The sequence below is a fragment of the Nelusetta ayraudi genome, unplaced genomic scaffold (genome assembly GCF_046127955.1).
Source record: "Nelusetta ayraudi isolate G7.1 ecotype Tasmania unplaced genomic scaffold, CSIRO-AGI_Nayr_v1 ptg000053l, whole genome shotgun sequence".
NCBI classification, from domain to species: domain Eukaryota; kingdom Metazoa; phylum Chordata; class Actinopteri; order Tetraodontiformes; family Monacanthidae; genus Nelusetta; species Nelusetta ayraudi.
In genome coordinates this window covers 3,107,357-3,127,948 of record NW_027466103.1, presented here as the reverse complement: position 1 = coordinate 3,127,948, position 20,592 = coordinate 3,107,357, and the positions used below count along the sequence as shown (strand labels likewise).

General features: G+C 46.3%; 1 protein-coding gene across 2 annotated transcripts in view; it reads right to left on the bottom strand.

Moving 5' to 3' along the window:
• Nucleotides 1–626: 626 nt before the first annotated feature.
• The window catches only part of fbln1 (fibulin 1), a 35,999-nt gene continuing 16,033 nt past the window's right edge, over nt 627–20,592 (bottom strand). The window contains exons 12-17 of one of the 2 annotated variants that reach the window (XM_076037981.1): nt 19,785–19,904; nt 19,098–19,229; nt 18,883–19,006; nt 13,479–13,624; nt 12,156–12,296; nt 627–1,219 (exon numbers count right to left, since the gene is read on the bottom strand). In XM_076037981.1, coding sequence (XP_075894096.1) covers nt 1,080–1,219; nt 12,156–12,296; nt 13,479–13,624; nt 18,883–19,006; nt 19,098–19,229; nt 19,785–19,904 — 803 coding nt within the window. In that variant the 3' untranslated portion in view covers nt 627–1,079. Of the gene's footprint in view, nt 1,220–12,155; nt 12,297–13,478; nt 13,625–16,522; nt 17,884–18,882; nt 19,007–19,097; nt 19,230–19,784; nt 19,905–20,592 lie in introns of those variants that run through there. The other variant, XM_076037982.1, reaches the window with a different exon arrangement.

Below are 20,592 nucleotides of genomic sequence, written 5' to 3'. Positions count from 1 at the left end.
CCGCACTGAAAGCACTGAACTGACATAGAAGGATAAAAGGGCCTATAGACAGTTTAGAGTTGCATGCATGACGACTTTGGAAATTAATACTTGTTTTTACTTTACTTTTGTTTGTACTTTTTTAAACTAGTTTTTGTCATAGAGGAGCTTCTTGGCTTCTCAAAGGCCTTTTCCCCACAATTTTACAAAAGACCACCGAGCTTTCTAATTCAGCAGTGTGCTGTGATGGAGGTGTGTCTGGGAGGCCATGCTGCCCACGATCTGTACTGGCCCTCCACTGATATCAGTGGGTTTCACCAAGTAAAGCCAGCATTTTAAACGTCACCATGGGAATCGTCTTTCCTTAGCAACGACCTGAATGGAAAGTCACCTGAAGGCGATAGCTCTGTTTGCGCGTCTCTGTTTGTCTGCTAATATTGACACGTTTGACACAATATTGTCGTCAGGTTTCCTGTGGTTGAATTGTGACTTTGTTCGGAGCCTTTCGCAAGTCACGACCCCTTCCCAACCTCTGCATGTCACTGCAAAGTCATGCTTACGTTGTTCAAGTTTAATGCTTTGAATTTCATAACGTGAAATACAATCAATCCTTTCCTCCCTGGTTAAAGAAAGGAAAAGGCAAAAAATTATAGTAAAATAGTGTTTATTCCTCAGAAAACACTCCTTTATTGCATACAGTGAGAGAGAAAAGTGAATGCTACAAAAAACAAAGGTCAATAATGTCGTGAAAAAATAGTGTTAAATCATCATATCCCTTATCCATCCTTGTGAATGCATGCACTTAGCCTTTTTTATTTTTCACTTTTATGCTACTTTTGAATATCTGGCTACAAAAGTTGCTACAAGACGTTTGTGTAACTCAACATTTTTTAGCTTCATTTTGCCAAAGAAGAGCCACAAACTGGACTGGAGGCCCGATCTTGCTTAATGAACCAAAGTGTGTGAAGCTCTTTCCATAGCAGCAGACTGTAGCCTTTGGTCTCGGTCAAAAGAAATCAGATAGAGCTGATGACCCAGATGTGGGAGTAGTGTCGGCCAAAGGTGTCTCCATACATGATGTCTGAATGCGGTGGGGCTCCTCAGAACCAGAACTCGGAAACGAAGACATGGACATTGATGATGTTTTGGCTGGACTCGCCCTGCTGCGCCAGATTACGCATGGACAGCTGCAGGACAGTGGCCAGCGGGCCAATCAGACGCTTTGTTTGGCGCACAATGCCTGAAGGAAACAGATAAGACAACTGACATTAGTTATGATACAGTAACAGTTGGGGAAATTAATGGAACCGTACCGTCAATGTGGCAGTATGTTTGCATATTTACATTTTTATCTCCATAAATACCTGAACCTCTATCTTTACTGGAGCTCTGATGAAGGAAACATGAGCACACTGCCCATCTGTGGCCTCAATGAGTTGGTGAAATTGCAGATAGTTAACTTGTTAAATTGTTATTACAATAATATAATAGAATGTAGTTAAAACGCTCAACATCTAGTTGGGTTCATTGTGCCGATGGCTGGCGCGCAGCTGAGGCACGTTCCCACCTGATTGACACACCTGATTGACACACCTCCGGTTGCTCCTGTTCCCGTTCTGGATGGTCGGGAACCATGGGTCGGGGCACCTGAACGCTACGATGTTACGCCAGAGACGTGTGGTGCATTTATCACCAACTGCTCTTTGCTGTTTTCCCTGCAACCACGCACTTTTGCCGCAGAAGCAGTGAAGGTGGCTTTTGCCATAACCCATCTGACCGGCAGAGCGTGCCTGTGGGGCACGGCTGAGTGGGAGCGGCAGTTTGTGGTGGAGGTGGATGCCTCTGACACTGGGGTAGGGGCAGGTGTTGTCACAGACTACAGCCAAGGACCAGAAGCTTCATCCTCGTGCCTTTTTCTCCCGTCGGCTCACGCCTGCGGAGCGGGACTACGCAATCGAGAGCTACTAGCTGTAAAGTTGGCGTTGGAAGAATGGCGACACTGGTTGGAGGGAGCCATGCAGCCGTTTTTGGTCTGGACGGACCATAAGAATCTGGAGTATCTTAGCTCCGCCAAGCGGCTGAATCCCCGCCAGTCTCGCTGGGCATTGTTTTTCACTCGTTTTAATTTTGTTCTGTCTTACCGCCCCGGCTCTAGGAATGGCAAGCCCGACGCCTTGTCACGTCAGTTCGCCAGGGGGGAGGAGTCGGCGGACAGGTTGGAGACCATTCTCCCGACGGCTTGTTTGGTGGCCTCCCTGACCTGGGACATTGAGGAGAGAGTCCGGGCGGCCTCCGAAGGTCAACCTGGTCCAAGCACCTGCCCGGATAATAGACTGTTTGTCCCCGATCCGCTGAGGTCTGAGGTCCTGGAGTGGGGACACTCCTCACGGCTGGCCAGCCACCCTGGTGTCCAGAGAACCGAGGGGCTACTCAGGCAACGTTTTTGGTGGCCATCCATGGAGGGGGACATCAGGGAGTTTGTAAGGGCGTGCCCTACTTGCAACCAACACAGGAATTCGCACCAAGCCCCAGCAGGTCTGCTACAACCGTTGCACATTCCACGCCGCCCCTGGTCACACATTGCCATGGATTTCGTTACAGGACTGCCCGCTTCAGACGGTAACACAGTTATCCTTACTATCGTCGATCGTTTTAGCAAGATGGCTCACTTTGTTCCGTTACAGAAGCTCCCCTCAGCCAAAGAGACGGCGGAGTTGGTAGTCGTGTATGTCTTCCGCCTACACGGCCTACCAGAGGACGTCATTTCGGACAGAGGGCCGCAGTTCGCATCTGCTTTTTGGAGGGAGTTCTGCAAGGCGGTGGGGGCCACCTCTAGCCTATCATCTGGTTTCCATCCACAGTCTAATGGGCAGACCGAAAGGAAGAATCAGGAGATGGAGGTGGCCCTCAGGTGCATGGTGTCCTGGAGTCCTACATCCTGGTCCTCTCAGCTGTTATGGATCGAGTATGCGCACAATTTGTTGGTCAGCTCTGCCACAGGTTTATCTCCTTTCGAGTGTGTGTATGGCTATCAGCCTCCTCTGTTTCCGGTACTTAGTGCCGAGGTCACATGTCCTTCTGCTTTGGCCTATGCTAGGCGATGTAGGCGGACGTGGGCACAGGCTCGGACGAGAGCCCGTTAGTCCCGCCCCGTCCGCCCCCACCTACGCCAGTGCTTGTTGAGGGAGGTCCAGTGTATGCAGTACGACGTCTCCTCAAGTCCAGGAAGAGGGGTCGGGGGATGCAGTACATGGTGGATTGGGATGGTTATGGGTGCCTTCTCGTTTTATTGTGGATCCCCAGATGATCAAGGATTTTCACCGGGAGAACCCGGATCAACCCACGATGGGCAGGGCTAGGAGAGCTTGCAAGCCTCCGAGGACAAGTCGGGAGGAGGAGATGTCGGAGCAGGCTGACAGACACTCCTCAGGATCCCAGGAGTTCTGAGCAGTTCCTGCCCGCCCACCCCCCCTTGTGGGACGTCAGGGGACGTCCCTATAGATGGGGGGGGATCTGTCACACGCCTGTCAGTCTTGCCTGCTGGGTTCAGTGTGCCCATGGACACCTGCTTTCTCTCTGCCATCACTGCTACATATAAGCCCTGGTCCCACACACACTCGTTGCCAGATTGTCCGCTAACTTTGTTATGACCTTCCAGCGTTTCCTGTTCTGCCTGCCTGCCTGCCCGATCTCGACCTGTTTTCTGCCCCTGACCTGCGTCCTGCGTTCCTGTCCTGGTAACCCGACCTCGCTTCTGTGTCCGACCACGAGCCTGCTTCTCCTGCCCTGTTACTGGCGACCTGGAAAGCCTTGGACATGAACCCTCGATCTCCGCCCCGGACATCCGACCCGCCTTTCATCCCCGACCCGGAGAACTGACCTGCCTTCCGTTCCTGACCATGAGCTTTAGCTTACTGTTGCTAACCATTGCAAATAAATCCTCTTTCCTTACCCCTCTGGTGTTGCATTTGGATCCTTACCTGACACGTGACAGTTTCTGCTTGTCATTATGGCCACACAGGACAAGGGGAATAAAAACTGAACTTGTTAACTTGTTGACTTGTTAATTTGTGAGTGCTACTTTTATATGCATGGATTTTCAATGAGCACAGCACTTTGATGACATTCTGATTCCTATTGTCCCTCTCTCACTCTCTCTGTCTCTCTCTCTCTCACTTTCCCTCACTCTCTCCCTCTGTCCCCTCAGCTGATTATGTATTTCTCTTCTCCTTTTGCTCTTTTTTCTTGCTGGGGACAGCAGCACCTCTTGGCCATCAGATGTTGTTCCAGATGTTGCATATTCAGTTCAGTTTTTGATTATTTCAAGAAATTAAATATTTCTTGTGTTGTGTCAAATCGGTCTGTTTTATCCCCCTGAGTCGCAACTTTTTTTCAAGTTTTGTTTTTGACTGCCTGAGGAAAAGAATGGCGGTGCGGTCACAATAACTCAAAGCATCATGGTGTTTGTTTTGATTAAAAAAAAATAAAAATCTCAGTGCTTGTATCTGCAAAATGTCGGTCAGTCAAAATACAGTGCCTCAGTGGAGTGCTGAGGTCATGAGTTTTATCCAAAGCAACTGAAGCCAGTGGAATTCTGTTTGTGGTTCCAAGTGCATTATGAAATTATTTCTGTCATTCAGAAAGAAAAAGCTCTTTTTTTCCCAAAACCCAAATATCCAAACTGTCTAAAACAGAGGCAGTTATCAGGTGTTGCCTGTCAGTTGCCTCTATTTAATGGACTCATCAATTTGATCGGGTACAGCTGCTCCAGTCAATTGTGCAACACTTTGCTTTACACCGTGGTGTACTGGGGGACATTGGTGCAGCTGGAAGAGACAGTGTCAACGTGAATGGCGGATGTGTTTCTGGACTTGTGCTAAAAAAGTAGGGCCAATTGATGATATTTTAAACCACTGATATTTTGCCAACGTCTGTCTAGGGGTTCGAGAGGACAAATGACCAAAACCTTCAAACCCAGTTCTCCACCACCCTCCCCCCCTTACACACACACACACACAGCAAACAATTTATTTGAGTCGATAATAAATAGCGAGCTGTGTACTTTTTGTTTATTTTATTGAAAATATGAGTCTAGTTTTTTTTTTTTTTTTGCCAAATGCAACGCACAGCATTGCAACACGTGGCCGCGCAACCAATCTGGTTTAATGTCCCTTGCGTGCAAGGACAATTTCTAGGTTTTCTCCCTGGCTTTTCAACAGCCCGGCTAGGCAGTGACAAAATCCATAATGAGCAGGTAACAAATATAAATACGTTCTGGCCTCGCCGCACAACTGCTTAATAACACGCCAGTTGTGCTGCTGATAACCAACCAACCTAGTGTCCTGCACCAGATTCACCCGAGCGTCCTGCACCAGAGGACGCTAGTGGCTGGCCTTGAGCATCGTTGTGGCTACCGCTGTGAGAGGTTTCCTATTCAAACATACTGGTTTACTGCGGAGCACCTCTGAAATGTGCTATTTAGTTCCGTAATTCTGCTCTCAAGTACAAAATAGCTTTTTTAAAAGTCATGCAAATAAAATGTCCAAAGCCCGACAGGAATTATCAATAAGTTTCCTTCCTTTGTGCTGCAACAAACTTTTGAGTTTTTCACATTTATTGACGTAACTGGGCAGCTGTCTGAAGACGCTGAGGGACTAGAAGTTATTTTAACACAATGGCAATTGGCCACGGGTGCAATTTTGGACCAGTGGTGACGTGCGACCGCAGCAGAGCCCCGTTCCACTGCTTCCCCCAGCAGCTGGGCAAAATGCAGGTTGATATTTGAAGGTGGATCAACCGCGAGTCGACGCAAGTGACATCTCAGCGGGTCGTTGTGGGACGTCGTGGAGTTTTTTTTTCCCATGGGTCAACGCTGGACCGTGTCGCCCAGTGGCTAGTGACATCATTTAAAAATAAACTATCGGGAACCGTCTTCGGAATCTCTGTTTCAGTAATTGTGGAGCCGGACAGAAGAGATGACCTATAAAAGCCCCATTATCTCCACCGCAGCCTTTAGAGTGGATTAGAAGTGACAGTGCCGAGTTCAGGACTGGAACTAAAGAGCAGAAAATAAATGTGACACTGCAGACTAAACAGGACGAATCGGAGACACAAAACCCAAATAGATCGGAAACGTCCAGATAAACTGTGAGGCAATTTGCTATCTATTTTGGCATGTTATTACACGAGCGTTCATTTTATTAAGTGGGCCCTCTGAAAGCTCTCGACAAAGTTCTTTTTTTTCTTAGATGCGGAGAGCTGGGAGTCACACTGAGCATAAATGGAAGAGCCCACCAAACAAGGGAGGGGATTAATGAATCACGGAGACACTTTTATGAGCAGCAATAAGAACTCTGCACAACATACCAGTGCATTTTAGACTGTTTACATTATATTTCATTGAAAGTGTGACGTGTGTGCATCAGTTTCTCATCGTGGGGACGTTGGCTTCAGAGGACCACATGGCAGGGAGCGTCAGCATTTGACCACTAGGTCAGGAGGTGCAGAAGACCCTCAACTGCACATGAGTCAAACTCAAGGCTGCATTTATCCCACTGTCTTCAAATGAAAAGTCTATGCTGCTTTAAGGTGAGCACTGATCATAAAAGTCCCTTTTTGTGATCAACAAGATTCCAATGTTTCCACATTCCACAAATAAAAAAGGAAGCTTTCAGATGGTAATTTAACACAGTTTTGTTATGTTAATGAATGAATATTAATGAATAAAAACGCACAATCTCTAACTGATGGAGTTATGTGGGCTTGTTACTAACCAAATATTTTTTAATAATTTATGACAACACTATACTATGTTCACACATACATTTTTACACCTATGAAAATCTACTCAAACATTATGTTCAGGATCACATTCACACAGTGCAACACTTCCAACTGGAACTCTGAGGGCCACCGTGGTCTGAAAGTGAACATTGGATTAGTGGAGATGTGGGAGTGTTGCACTGGAAAAAATTTAAATAATAATGAAAAATTAAACAAAATAAAATCTTCTATCAATGTTGCTTATGGGCTTTTCACGCGCAATCCAGGTGCCAAGCTGGAGCGTGACGTTGCCATGATGGGTGCTCCCCTGATGAGTGTTCCCGTGATGAGCATTCTGTGATGAGCACTCCAATATGAGGAGGAAGTTGTCTGCCATCCTCACGACCCACAAGCTTCACCCCCCTCTGAGCCAGTCATGTCTCACACAGTCAGCTCACATTCCACCGGGCACTGTGGACAGCTAGACACACACGCAGTATCCTCTTCCCCTCTTATTCATCTGACTGCTGCCAGCCCTGGTGCCACTCGCTTGCCATCCACAAGATATTTATCCTTATGCCTCCAAAAAAAACAGAGGCATATTTTTATATCTGCATTTCAAAAATGACAGAGATATTCTTCCCTTTCCGGGATGACGGATTAATATGCGCAAAAGACGGACGTTGTGTGACACACTCTGACTCGACTCACTCGGTTGCACAGTGCCATCATCAAACAACAAGACATTCATCCATCCATTCATCCATCCATCTGTCCATTCTTTCAGGATGGGTTTCTCCATTTTTCAAAAACGCATAAAACATGGCTACAGGATCACACTGGTACCAATCAACCCCAGCCACGACAAGTCTTTCGAGGATTAACTGCCAAAATCCTCGAAAGACTTGTCATGGCTGTTTATTCAGAGACAGTCTTCAGTGTCGCTTCCTCCCTCTACCTGCTACAGGCACCAATCAGTCGTCCCATCATCAGCCCCGTGCAAACAGCCGGTCCCTGATCACGAGTGGATGATAGGAACGGGATAACCAACGCATTACATCATTGTTTGCTTTTACAAATGTATATGTGTGATGTGTCAGACAAAGTTTTTTTGTTTGTTTTTTTTTCACAACATACAGCAGCACATCACTTTGTTGGATTTCCATCATTGCATCACCTGCTGGGATTGGCGAGGACCATGACCACTCGCACATTCCCATCAATGTACAAGCGTCTAATTTGCTCCAGCAGTGTTTCCCAAAGTGTCAATATTTGTTACATTTGCACAGAAGCGTAATGACACAAGGCCCTTCTTCCAGATTATGGCAGCGTCAGGCTCGCTGGTTGATGGATGAGCGGGAAACTAGCTGAGATCGCTTCTCAGGCCTTTTAAGCCTTTGTGCACAAGAGTCGCTAAAATGTTGTTGCTAAGTGAGCAGTACGGAAAAGAGAATCAGCCAATCGGAGCCTCCGAAGGAGCCGTTTCTCGCAAGTTAACAAGAGATTTTCGACGATTCCTGACTGCTTTTCCCTTTGTCCCTCTCAAAAAACACAAAAAGTGGCCAAGAACAACAGACAAGGTTGGTTGGACTTCTCACACTTGTTAATTAGTGGAGCGACAATGTCTGCAGCTCCACCTCACGTCCCCACTAGGAGATCACTGGAGACACTGGGAGCTTCCTTCAGCGACACGTCGGCAGTGGTCAGGGCTTTGCACAATGGTTACACAACTGGACAGGCAGGCACTGGGGAAAACAAGATGATGGGTCAAGTGGTGGACGACACACCTCCAGATCCAGATCGGGTATACAGTTGGCCTTTCATGTGGTCCAGGGCTAAAGTGGCTCCAATGCGCCGAGGTCTGGGGGGGGAAGTGGAGGGCTTGGGCTTGGGGACGAGGGGACAGAACAATACATCGAGCCACATGAAACAAAGTGCCCTGGATTACTGCAGCGTTTATTTTGTCTTCTCCTTTCTTCCCTTCTTTCAACAACAGAGTCTGACTTTGTCTTCCTGTCCTTGAAATTTTATTTCCAGACACCCACACACACACACACACACACACACACACACACACACACACACACATCTAGGCTTGCCCCTGCGCACCACCAAAAACAGAGATATATTTTTTTGCCTAAATCCTTTTTAAACACTCTACAACTAAGTAGACGAACTGTTGCATAATGAGGCCAATCACTCACACTGCTGTATTGTAGCTGCATCACAGCCACATTCCAGCAAATCTCACCATTGTGACTCAATGCAGGTTGATTATAGATACTTTAACTGTGAATAATCCAATTTCTCTCACTTATATGAGTTCAATTTTGGCCGTTTCCAACAAACTTCTCTGTGAGAGAGAGCTTGAGCCTCCAGCTCAGTTTGAGTCACTGACGGTCACCTCGACTTCAAAGACCAGCATGCAACACTGTCTCCTCATACTCCCTCTACTTCCACCTAGTGGCTTGCCTGCATCCTGGATGGTGAAACTAAAACAGAAAAACCCACTCCCTCACCCAGACAATGTAAAAGCCTGGTCATCCAACTGTACAAACAACTTTGACCCTTTGGTGTTTAATCCACAACTGCTAATAGTCTTTGATGCTCCTCAGCTCGGACTATTCTTCTTCACTCATCTATACGTCGTCTTCAGACGAGCCCTCCATCGGCATCTCCAGTTATCTCGGTTCTCCGTACATGAGGCCAGCTCATTTATGCTTTCTGCGCCAGCCTCTTTCTTTAGTACGTTCACAAGGGTAGGGGTGGGACGTCCTCTCAATCGACGCCCGTGTGTTGGTTCCCACAGTACAAGCTTTTTTGGCTTGGAGTTCTTGGTGTCGGTGGCAGTGGCCAGCTAGTCTCATCCTCCTTACTGCTATCTTCTCTGACACACTTGGCAAAGGCCCATACAGATGTTTATTGGTGATGAGCTCGTCCTGGTTGATGTTCAGTCCCACACGTAGCATTCTGGTGTGGCACCCATCCAGGAATTTCTGTAGGGTTTGTGTTAGTGTGCAGCATTCACAGCCATAGAGGAGAATGGACTCCACGGTCACAGAGAAGTAACTGACCTTAATATGCTAGAGGAGGTTGAATTTCCACACACTGGTAACACAATTAAGGGCTCTCCATGCAAGTGCTTTCCTCACTTTAATGTCCCTTTCCTTTCCGTGGAGCCGACCCATGCGCCCAGGTATTTAAAGTCATTGACCTCCTTCAGCGCAGTACCCTCTATTGTACTGCACTGAAGGACAATTGTGATTGGGTGGCAATTGTGATTGTAGTTCTTGAGTATTTCTTGAGTAGTTTTCACTTGGTTTGGCTGTACAGTTTTATTGGTGATTTAGTTTTTATGTTTTTAGTTATTTACAATTTATTACTTGCTGCACTGGGGGTCCAAGAGGACAGAAATTTCATCTATTGGTGTATGTCAAGTGAATATTGCATTTTTGACAATAAAGTTGACCTTGACCTTGACTTTGATTGTTGTTAGGGGCAGGTGTTCCTGGGGGATGTTATAGGTTATGACCTCAGTTTTCTTTATTATTATTATTATTATTATTATTATTATTATTATTATTATTAATAATAATAATAATAATAATAATAATGATAATATTTTTTACTTAATAATACACTTTACTTATAACGCACTTTATATTTTGACAAGAAAATCTCAAAGTGCTACAACAGTAATGAAAATGAATTAAAAGCAGTTAACAAGCATAAAACAATTGTCAGGTTAAAATACAAGTCTGGGATTAAGGAAAAAAAAAAGTCAGCAATCATAGGCCTTTTGGAATAAAAGGGTTTTTAGGCCCATTTTAAAAGAGTCAAGGCTTTGTGTGGACCTTAACTGGAGAGGGAGGCTGTTGCAGAGACCTGGAGCAGTTGAGCAAAAAGCGCGGTCACCCATGGTGGATAGTCTGGTGTTGGGGGTTTGAAGGAGCAGAGTGTTTGTGTTTCAGGGTGATGAGTTCTTGCAGATAGATAGGTGCATGTCCGTGAATGCATTTGTGAGTGAGCAGGAGGATTTTGTAAGTGATCCGGAATGAAACAGGAAGCCAGTGTAAAAAATGAAGGATGGGGGTGACGTCGTCGTGTTTACGGGCTTTCATCAGGACCCTTGCAGCGGTGTATTGAATATATTGCAGCTTCTGGATGTTCTTGCCAGGCATCCCGATGAATGGCCCATTACAATAGTCCAGCCTCGAGGAAACAAAGGCATGGACTAGCTTTTCTGCTGCTGGGAGAGGTAATGTGGGGCGGAGTCTTGCAATATTGCAGAGATGGTGAATGAGGTCTTGCACAGGTGTTTTATATGGTCAGTGAAGGTTAGGTGAGGGTCAAACCGGAGGCAGGTGGTTAGGGATGACAAGGCTATGAGTGGGTCTGGGGTGGTTTTGATGTAGAGTTGTGTGTCATCAGCATAACAATAGAAGGAAAGCCGTTGTTTGCTAATGACACGACCAAGGGGAAACGTAGATAGTAAAGAGGATAGGGGCAAGGATGGACCCCTGGGGGACGCCACAGGTGACAATGAGTGGTTTGGATTTTCAGCCTCCTAGACATGTTCAAACCTATCTTAGAGGTAGGATTCCTCCTTGCAGTTCCTCCCGTCTTCTCTTGCTCAAACTGCCAGATGCTTAGCTTTAGCTCGTCCTCAGTGTCAGGGATGTGTATTAAATGTAGTGCTATGTTAGCGCTTGAGGCGAGACTTAGCCAGCTTGAGGAACGTCTTCACTCCTTCGAGCATAGTAGTCCTGTAGCTAGTAGGGTTAGCTTAGCTGGAGCGCAGCGTTCATTTGCTAGCGTACCGTCTGAGTTTCTAGGTCACACTAGTTCCCCTCCCTTCACGGCTCCCGAGCAGCCGGGAAAGGGCGGTTGGGTGACTGTCAGGAGGAAGCGTAGCTTCAACAAGTCTGCCGGGCACCACCGCCATTCTCAGTACCAGGCCCCCTCCGTCCATGTCTCGAATAAGTTTACCCCACTCAGTAGTAGCCGACTGAGATTGACACTCTGGTGATCGGCTCATCTACAGTATAGTGAGGCATGTTAACCTAGGACAGCCACAGGCAGATGTCATCAGCGTAGTCCAGGTCTGTGAGGGTTTCCACAGGGTGTCTCGTAGACCTTGTGGGTCTTGTACTTATACCAAAAATGTTGTAGTTTTTTTGCTTCATACCCCTGCCATGCTGCCCACCTGTGATTAATATTATTTTTAAGTTACGTTTCAAGTTTGCTTCTTCCCTAAATGCCAAATTCTTGTAACAAGTGTAATTAGTGTTTGATGATGGTGGTGCTGGTGCAGGCTTCAGGTTGAATGAGCAACTGTCAGATGTTTGCATTTGTTTGTTCAGTCGTCCACACTGGATGGCAAACAAAAGGAAAGTCAAAATCCTTCCACGTACCCACATACAGTCCATTCTCAACCCGCTTCAGGATGTCGAAGGCGTTCTCCACATTGCCGTCCAGGACGTCAAACTTGACGTCGTACGTTCCCAAGTGGTAGGATCCATAAGCCGGCACAGTGGTTCTCAGGAAGACGATTTCTGTCGGGAGAGCAAAACAAAAGCACATCATGCCAGTTTAGAAGCAACTTGTCGATGGAAAAATCCTAGATATGGGGGCGGGGGACTCTGGAGGATGGTAAGTTCTTCCAGCACTGTTGCTCAAGTCCTTCACATCCCCGACCCCGACTTGATGAGACATGTCAAGGGCTCAGCTTCCCCTTGTGTCGTGCACAACCTTGCGTGATGCTCTACATCGCAGCGTCGGCCAACATGTTCTAGTCAGCTGTCTCTGCCTGTGTGTGATTACCACGGTTACTCATATCCAACTCACGCTACGACTGTGTGGGCCAGTTGGTCGCATCATGGAATTGATAATTGTGGGTCAGAAGAAGTCAGTTGGATACTGACAACAGTGGGGAAAATATATGCAAATGGCACTGCAAGAGGTCAAGGGACATAAAGTTGAGCTACAGAGAGGAGGCACTGCTATCCAGTCAGAGTGTTTCATAAGACCCCAGCAGGACACTCCCAAAATACAGCAAAACTCTAATTCCAATGATTTTTAAAATAGTTTTCATTAACAGTTTTTTTTTATGGCAAAACAACAAACAAAACAAAAACAAAACAAACAAAAAAACGCTCTTGTGATTAATCCACAATTAATCCAACAGCTTTGTTGCATTGCTGAGTTTGTTTAGCTTCAGATTTTTCACAGTGACCTCACATACACACCAGAGAGAATGTTTCCAATATAGTGGACCTATCTTCTGGCCCTTAGAAAATGTTTGGAAAGAGGAATATAAGTTCAGAAAGCGTTTGGCTCGTTGGATCGCATTTAGGGACCAATCAGATTTGTTTCTGCCAGTTCAGTAGGGCAGCGTATGAAGGTATATATGAATATATCAATTGTGGCTAGCCATGCTAATTTTACAACTTTCAAAACACCATCTGAAGGTGATAAAACTGAAAGGCAAGCGGAGCCTTTAGCGCAGGCTGGACTTTGGCAGGCCAAAGTCCGGCCCGCCAACTGATTTTAAGTGGCCCGTGGCTTTACTCGTAATTCTTCAATCTCCACCGCTGGACTCCCCAACGCGATCTCAGTGTTGGCTCACAGGTCTATTCAGATTACCTTTTTTGGCCCCCAATGAAAAAAGTTTGGGCACCTCTGCTTTAGCGCATTTACCATTAGCCAGGCTTGAGGCAGTACACGGCAGTACTCACCCTGTGGACTGGTGAACTCTCTGAAGCTGGGCAGCGAAATGAAGGTGTGTGACACGGAGATGGTGGGGTCCAGAACACAAGCAGCATCGCCAGGCTGACAGGTCTTTATACAGCGAATGGTGTCAGTGCGGTGAAGCCTGGCGGCTCTGGAGGAGAGAGCAAGCACACACACACACACCCGCGAGAAGAAAAGAACACATGGAAACACACACATGGAGACACATGGCCTCTGACCTTTAGGTAACGCCTATATTGGGACTTCAGAGCAAAAACGGCCTTTGGTTGTATTTTGATGTTGTTGTGTTTTTAGAACTCACAATAACAGGGCTGCCTTCAGAGCAGCCCACCGTCTAAACAGGAACCCAGTTGGATGACTCAGAAGGCTGTTGTACTATTAATAATACTACAAAGCAGTGTGTGACTACTAAGCAGTCGACATTAGAGACAATCAACACTGAGATGGTTTTGGACAGATAATGAACCAACAACATGCAAAGCTCATGCATTGCCTGTGCTGCCTTTACTGCCTTGCAGCCTGCGCTGCCGTTACTGCCTTTGCGGCCCTCGATGCCTTCCTTTGCTGCCTTCACTGCCTTCACTGCCTTCGCAGCCCTCGGTGCCTTCACTGCCTTCGCAGCCCTCGGTGCCTTCGCTGCCTTTGCTGCCTTCCTTTACTGCCTTCGCCGCCTCTGCTGCCTGTTGAGTGTAACTAGTGGTTTGAGTGGTTTCCTGAAGGAGTGCTTCGTCTATGTGGGAAATGACTTCCAACACTCACATGAGAATGATCCACGACCTTCTCAGGGAAATATTTGGATTTGCTGAGCATCCCGGGCTTCATATCAGATAATCTCTTGATGAGGATTTATGGGACCGGGGAGTGTTTCTAACAGACTCCTCAATTGTGAGCAACATGACTAGACAACTCCCAGCCTTTCCCCCGGCAGCTCTCATCCTATTATTTAGGGCTTTGTTTATTCCACAGACTAATCAGTGACAGGTCGGAGAGAACGGAGAGGCCTTGCGCTGTCTCTCAAGAGAGTGCCACCAAAGAAGCTCCAACCTCATTAATCAGCAGGTAGTCTATGAAAATGTTGCTGGTGAACTGGCGAAATCTAACGAGACGGAGTAAAGTCTCTGCCTTAACATCCAAGAAATTTTCCAAATATTAGAAATAAAAAAATACTGGGCCTTCTCGAAAAGAGACAAGTCGCTGCATGTCTAATTGGCCTCTGAAAACAGAGCGAGCGACCGCACGTGAGTCGAGCTAATGTGCATGGCAACCTTGCAGCCATGCTGTGAGTCATGGGCCGTTGATCACTGGAGCTCCTCAGGGGACCTATAGGCTGCAGCTCAAAGGCCAGGCACAGCTTGGGTTGCAGGGGCTCCTTCCACCCAACCAACAGAGTGGAGCCACCACTGGGTAGGGGCTTGTAATTAGCAATTAGCGGGTGGGTCCAAGTTTTTCTTTGGCCCCGGCCAAACCCACAAAATGTTCTCCTAGTTTATAAAAAAAAACGCGGCCTGAGCTGGAGGAAGACCTGCCTGGTCTCTAAGCTGGAGGAAGACCTGCTTGGGCCCTGAGCTGGAGGAAGACCTGTGGGGCTCTGAGCTGGAGGAAGACCTGATGGGCCCTACATGATAGGTTGAAAGCTGTTTCTTTGGACTAGACAGTTAAATTCAAGAGGTAATAACCCAGGATGCACCACCCTCTTACAGAAGGGCAGCAAGTGAACCTATTAAACCACTGTGTGTGTGTGTGTGTGTGTGTGTGTGTGTGTGTGTGTGTGTGTGTGTGTGCTTGCTTGCGTGCATGCGTGTGTGTGACTGTATGTGTTTGTGCAGGTTTAGGTTTAGGTTTATTCTTGTATGTAAATACATCTGTCTGTCTGTCTGTCTGACTGTCCGTCTGTCTGTCTGAAATGGGGGTGAGAGGGAGGCCTGTGCCTGCATGTCTAACCCCACAACCACCCCTGCATCACGTGGACCAGCCCAGGAGAAAAACCCCAATACTCTCAAACCCAAAAAGATTTTTTTTTTTTTTTTTTTTTAGGATCGAAAGTCCTCTGGTCAAGAGTGAGGCTTCTTTTTTTTGGTAATTATTATTTATAGCTAGCACGTTGATAAGGCACCAACACAAACACTGCAGGGCATCATTCATAGGCTGCGCGGTAATGTTGCCGCACCACAAATTGTTCAGACCACCGGCCAGAACCCAGAGCCCATAACTCAAAGTGGTAGGGGAGGAAAAAACCTCCTGCGCGCCGCTGTGTTCTTATTTGAAGAAGATCCCCAACAGGGACGAGAGCATCCTTGCTGCTCCGACAGCTCAGGACAGAAACAACCTAGGACATCTGAATTTACAGTTATTATAAGCCACAGCCCTCGGCCAGCGGCCCAACAGCATGTCAAACTATTTATACTCTCTTCCACATTTCCTTCCCTTTTGCCACTGCAACCCATCGCATGTCACATACTCAGCCTTCATTTAGATTATCTGTCTACTTTGGGGTTTACTTTGGGGTGCAGTGGAAATCTTTGTGTTTCACATTAGGGCAAGAGGGGAAAGTTCCAGCAAAAGATGTTATTGCAGCACAAGGAAAATTATGTTTGATGAGTGAGTATTATAAAAAAAAAAAAAAAAAAAAGGAGAAAAAAAAAGAAAGAAGCATTTAAAATTCTCGGATCTTGTGGGCAATTATTTTATGGCTTTTAAAAGTAGTGATGTGAACGTCTGTAACCGTAATGATGGTGTGTTTGTGTGTGTTTCACCACTGCTGACAGTCAATTCGTAACTGATCCTACTTTTAAATAGTAAGGACAAGAATAAAACACAAACAAAAAAGAACAAGCTTTATGCGATTTCTGTGTGAGCACTGTTTTTACAATTGTTTTTTTTTGGTTTATTTGTTTTTTACTTTTAACCAACTATTTCCAGGAACAGTAACCAGTCCAACAGTCTTTCCTCACTCGGTGACTCGGCCTCACACGCTGTATTCCATTAAACGCAGCAATGCACCCTTAAAAAGGAAGCGGACTTGACTGAACGTGTCTATTTTAATTTTTAATAGAAAATTGTTCATCCAAAATATTAACCATAAAATACTGTAAACGCCAGACTTCAACATGCAACAATCATCAAATTACACTTACAGTTGTAGGCAGACTCGGGTTATAACCATGTCATTATTTCCCCTGACATAGAGCGCCACTTAGCGGTAGTCACGGCGCCCTACAGCCCCGAGGATGCATTCAAAGGGCCAGATTAATGCGGTTGTATTCTTCTGAGTTTTTATGGGTTATGCAGAAATCTTTTGTACCTACCACTTTCGTGTGCTAATCGGTTTCACACACACACACATCATAAAAAAAAAAGATGTGTCATCTTTGACTCACACATTTGAAATGCAGACCTTGCTGACAACTGTGGCTGTGTTGGGTTTTTGGAATATGATAAGGGGACAATATGTAAATATTTTGAAATACTCGGAAATACTTGAGTAAATCCATATTTGTACACACATGACTTCTAGCAAGTGCCATACTTGCAAACTGAGAGTGTGTATATTACCAACATGGAATGTCTTGGCCAACTAAAAAAAAAAAAAAAAATGCGAAATAGAAGAAAAAAATATGCTTAACTATGCTTTATGTTCCATTTTCTTATAAGCATGAAAATACTGACGTGCCCCCACCTGTAAATACTCTTTGGTTAGGGTTCGGGCTTGGGTAACCCGAACCTTAACCCTAACCCTAACCAGAGACAATACTGCCCTCATAATTTGTAATTGAAGCTGCACCCGTTCTATTTTTATCAGTGCACTAAATGCTGCAACTTTGCTGCAGTTGAAAAAGCTTTCAATGCACTTCCATCACCTTCTCGCTGATGTTCCCCACCCAGTGAACTTCAGTGCACCCACCCACCCATCCGCCGACCCCCTAAAAACCTAATGTTTTCAAAATGACACATCTTTTTTTATAGGAAAGTGTTTTTCTTTTTGTTCTGTCCTGTCTCCAACAGTCCTCCTACTCTAGCAGCGGACTATAGGCCACTCTTGGCTCCTCCTGGGTGACAAACACCATCACTTTAGCCAGGTAGGTGCTGAGCGAGCCATAGCGCCGCAGCTTCAGCTCCACCCACAGCTCAAAGTCCTGCGGCTGCTGGATGAGCCTTGCTACCGAGAGGACACCACCCGCCGGCTCCCGCTCCGTCTGGAAGAACCCCCCCTGGTTGCCCGCGGTGATGGCGACCTGGATGTCGTCGCCGGCCACGGAGTGGGCGGGGCCCATGCGGAAGATGTTGGTGTAGACAGGAATGTTGGTGGGGAAGGTGAGGTGGTAGTAGGTTATTCTCAGCGGCGTGGCCAGGCACTCGACAGAGCCATTGCAAAGCAAGCGTTCGCATCGACTGCAACGAGAGAGAGGAAGGGAGGAGTTTGGGCGGAGGGGAAAGCGGGGAAAGGGGATGGAGAGGGAGGGGGGGAGCATGAGGAAAGGCGGAACACAACAGGCAGAAGAAGAGAGAGAGACAGAGAGACCAGATGTAAATTCAATTTGCCGTGCATGGCATGCAGCGGGAGGTCTGCAGGTTCTCTTTTTCTTTTCTTTTTTTTGGGGTTTTAAACACTTAACAGGTCAGTGATGGTGCACTCTGTGGGTCATGCAAGAGCTTTGGCTGCTGGTGCCTGCATTATAAATTAAGAAAATGTAGGTTATACTGTAACTGAGCCAATAGAAAACAAAATAATATTCGGTGCACTTCATATTATTCAAAACAAGATCTCATGCTTTACCTGAAGTCATTCCAGCATTGTGAACACTGGACATGCAAAAGTTGGATATGGACAACTAAACACAGCACACCTGACGTGACTTCAAGCTCTTGACATTGACTGCTACAAAAATGAGCCAGTGAAGCCTGTTTGCTCCTGTTTTGTTTTGCACATTTCAGAGATCTCTATGTTTCATCCAAGTCTCGAGTCTCACTATGAATTATACAACATCTATAAATATTGAGAAAACTGTATGTTTAGCTCTCTGTTTCCTGTCTAATGTCAAAACAATAAGCCCACTAATTCAATGCTTTGTTTGCCTGTATATTTTCTGCAAAGAAAGATTTTTCAATTTATGGATCATATAAGACCTGTAAATGCTGAGTATAAAATGGATTGTTTATAATTACATATGTATTATGTCTTTATACATTAACAGTGCTGGAAGGATTGTGTTAATGGATGAGTTTTAGGCCTAAATTCACATTGAAATTGGATTGATAAAACATTTTACTGAGGGGTGGAGGCACTAACATTATTTTCAGTTCTAATATTAAGATTTGTAACAAATTGTCTAATTAATTGTACGTCTGTTGGAAGGTGTGTGCAGCAGAGAAGACTGGGCGGCCACTCACGTCTCTCCAACGCGGCGGTAGTTGTCCGGGCAGTGGATGGACAGACACCTGTAGCCTCCTTGTATGTTAAAGCAGCTCTGGTTCTCTGTGCATGTGTGGGTCCCTGTCAAGCACTCGTCCACATCTAGGAGAGGACAGAGAAGACAGTGGGACAGGGTTACTCTTTTTTTTTTTTGCGGAAAGGTGTTGACACCTGGGTGTGGCGGTGTGCTTGCCTTGGCAGCTGCGGCCGTTGGGTGCCAGCGTGTAGCCGCTGGCGGGGCAAGAGCAGTGGAAGCTGCCCGGCGTGTTGTGGCAGCGGTAGGAGCAGATGTGACCTCCAGTGGGCAGAGCGCACTCGTCGATATCTGCAGGCGTCACAGAGTGAGAGGAGTCTATTTGACTGATTGACTGACTGAAAATCTGTTTTATATCTGCTACAGTGTTTAGAATTTGGCCCGATTTATGATTTTCATATTGATAAAAGCTTAACATACTGCCCATAAATACATTAACAAAAGTATACTCAGTACACAGTACAAGTTCTTATTTATATATAAGAATATCCATAGAGCAATAAGGCTCTTGCTCCATCTCCATCGGTTAGCTGCCATCTTTCACAAGGATATTTCGAAGGAAGCCTGGTGTGGACAAACCAGCTGTATTTAGGGTGAACGCTAGCATCCTCAAATAAACCAACGAGAAGGAAGAGGGTTGACAAGGTATCCAGGTTTTGGTGCGCAGGCCACCTAAGTTCAGTGGCAAGTGAAGGAGATGCCGTGCGAGTGAAAGACACTGCAATCTACAATGTAACCGCTCAATGTCGCTGTTTCTTCTCAAGATCTCCAACCATTGCACACTGGACCTTTAACAGACTAACAACCTGCAGGAGGTAACAGCGTATCCTTCTGGCTCCAGTTTACCTTCGCAGGTGAGACCGTCCATGTCGCTGAGCTGGTAGCCGCGGCGGCAGTAACACTGGTAGGAGCCGTACACATTGGCACACTCCTGACTGCAGGGGGAGCTCTCGCACTCATTCAGATCTGCACGGGGCCACAGAATGTAGTTACAGACAAATGAGAGCCCGTCCGTGATTGAGTATGAAAACATAAACCTTGTGTGTGTGTTTGTCAAATAAAATGTTAAACACAATCAAATTCCTATACCATACGCTGAGTTTTGTTTGAAATCTTGAAAGGGAGGTAAGGAAATAATCTTCGAGTGCAAGAAGGAGGGTAATAAGACATACATACATCAGGGAGACAGGGAGTTTCATCACACGGAAAAAAGAACACCAAAAAAATGCGAGAAGGAGACAGAGAGAAGACAGACAAGAGCAATAAAAGAAAAGGCACAGCAGGAAATCCACAAATCAGCCATAAGCGACCACTGCAAAAGGGAGAATCACGTTATGGATTGGAACATGGCCAGAGTCATCCGCACAGAGGACAACAAGTAGCAACAGTGGATCAGGGGTCAGGGGTCAGGGGACGGGGCCCAGAGACGATGAACTGGGATGAGGGAGCCTACATGCACTCGCACACCTGGAGAGGCGAATGGGCGGCGGGAGGCGTGAACGGCCTTGTCTGACAGGTCGGTCCCGCCTCCATAACTTCAGCTGATAAGACGCATCACAAATGCCATATTGTGATGTGACACTTCTGGGGAAGGCGGAAGCTCCGCTGAAACATGTCAAGACGCAGAGGCGATTGCTCTAAGACTGCAAGGGAC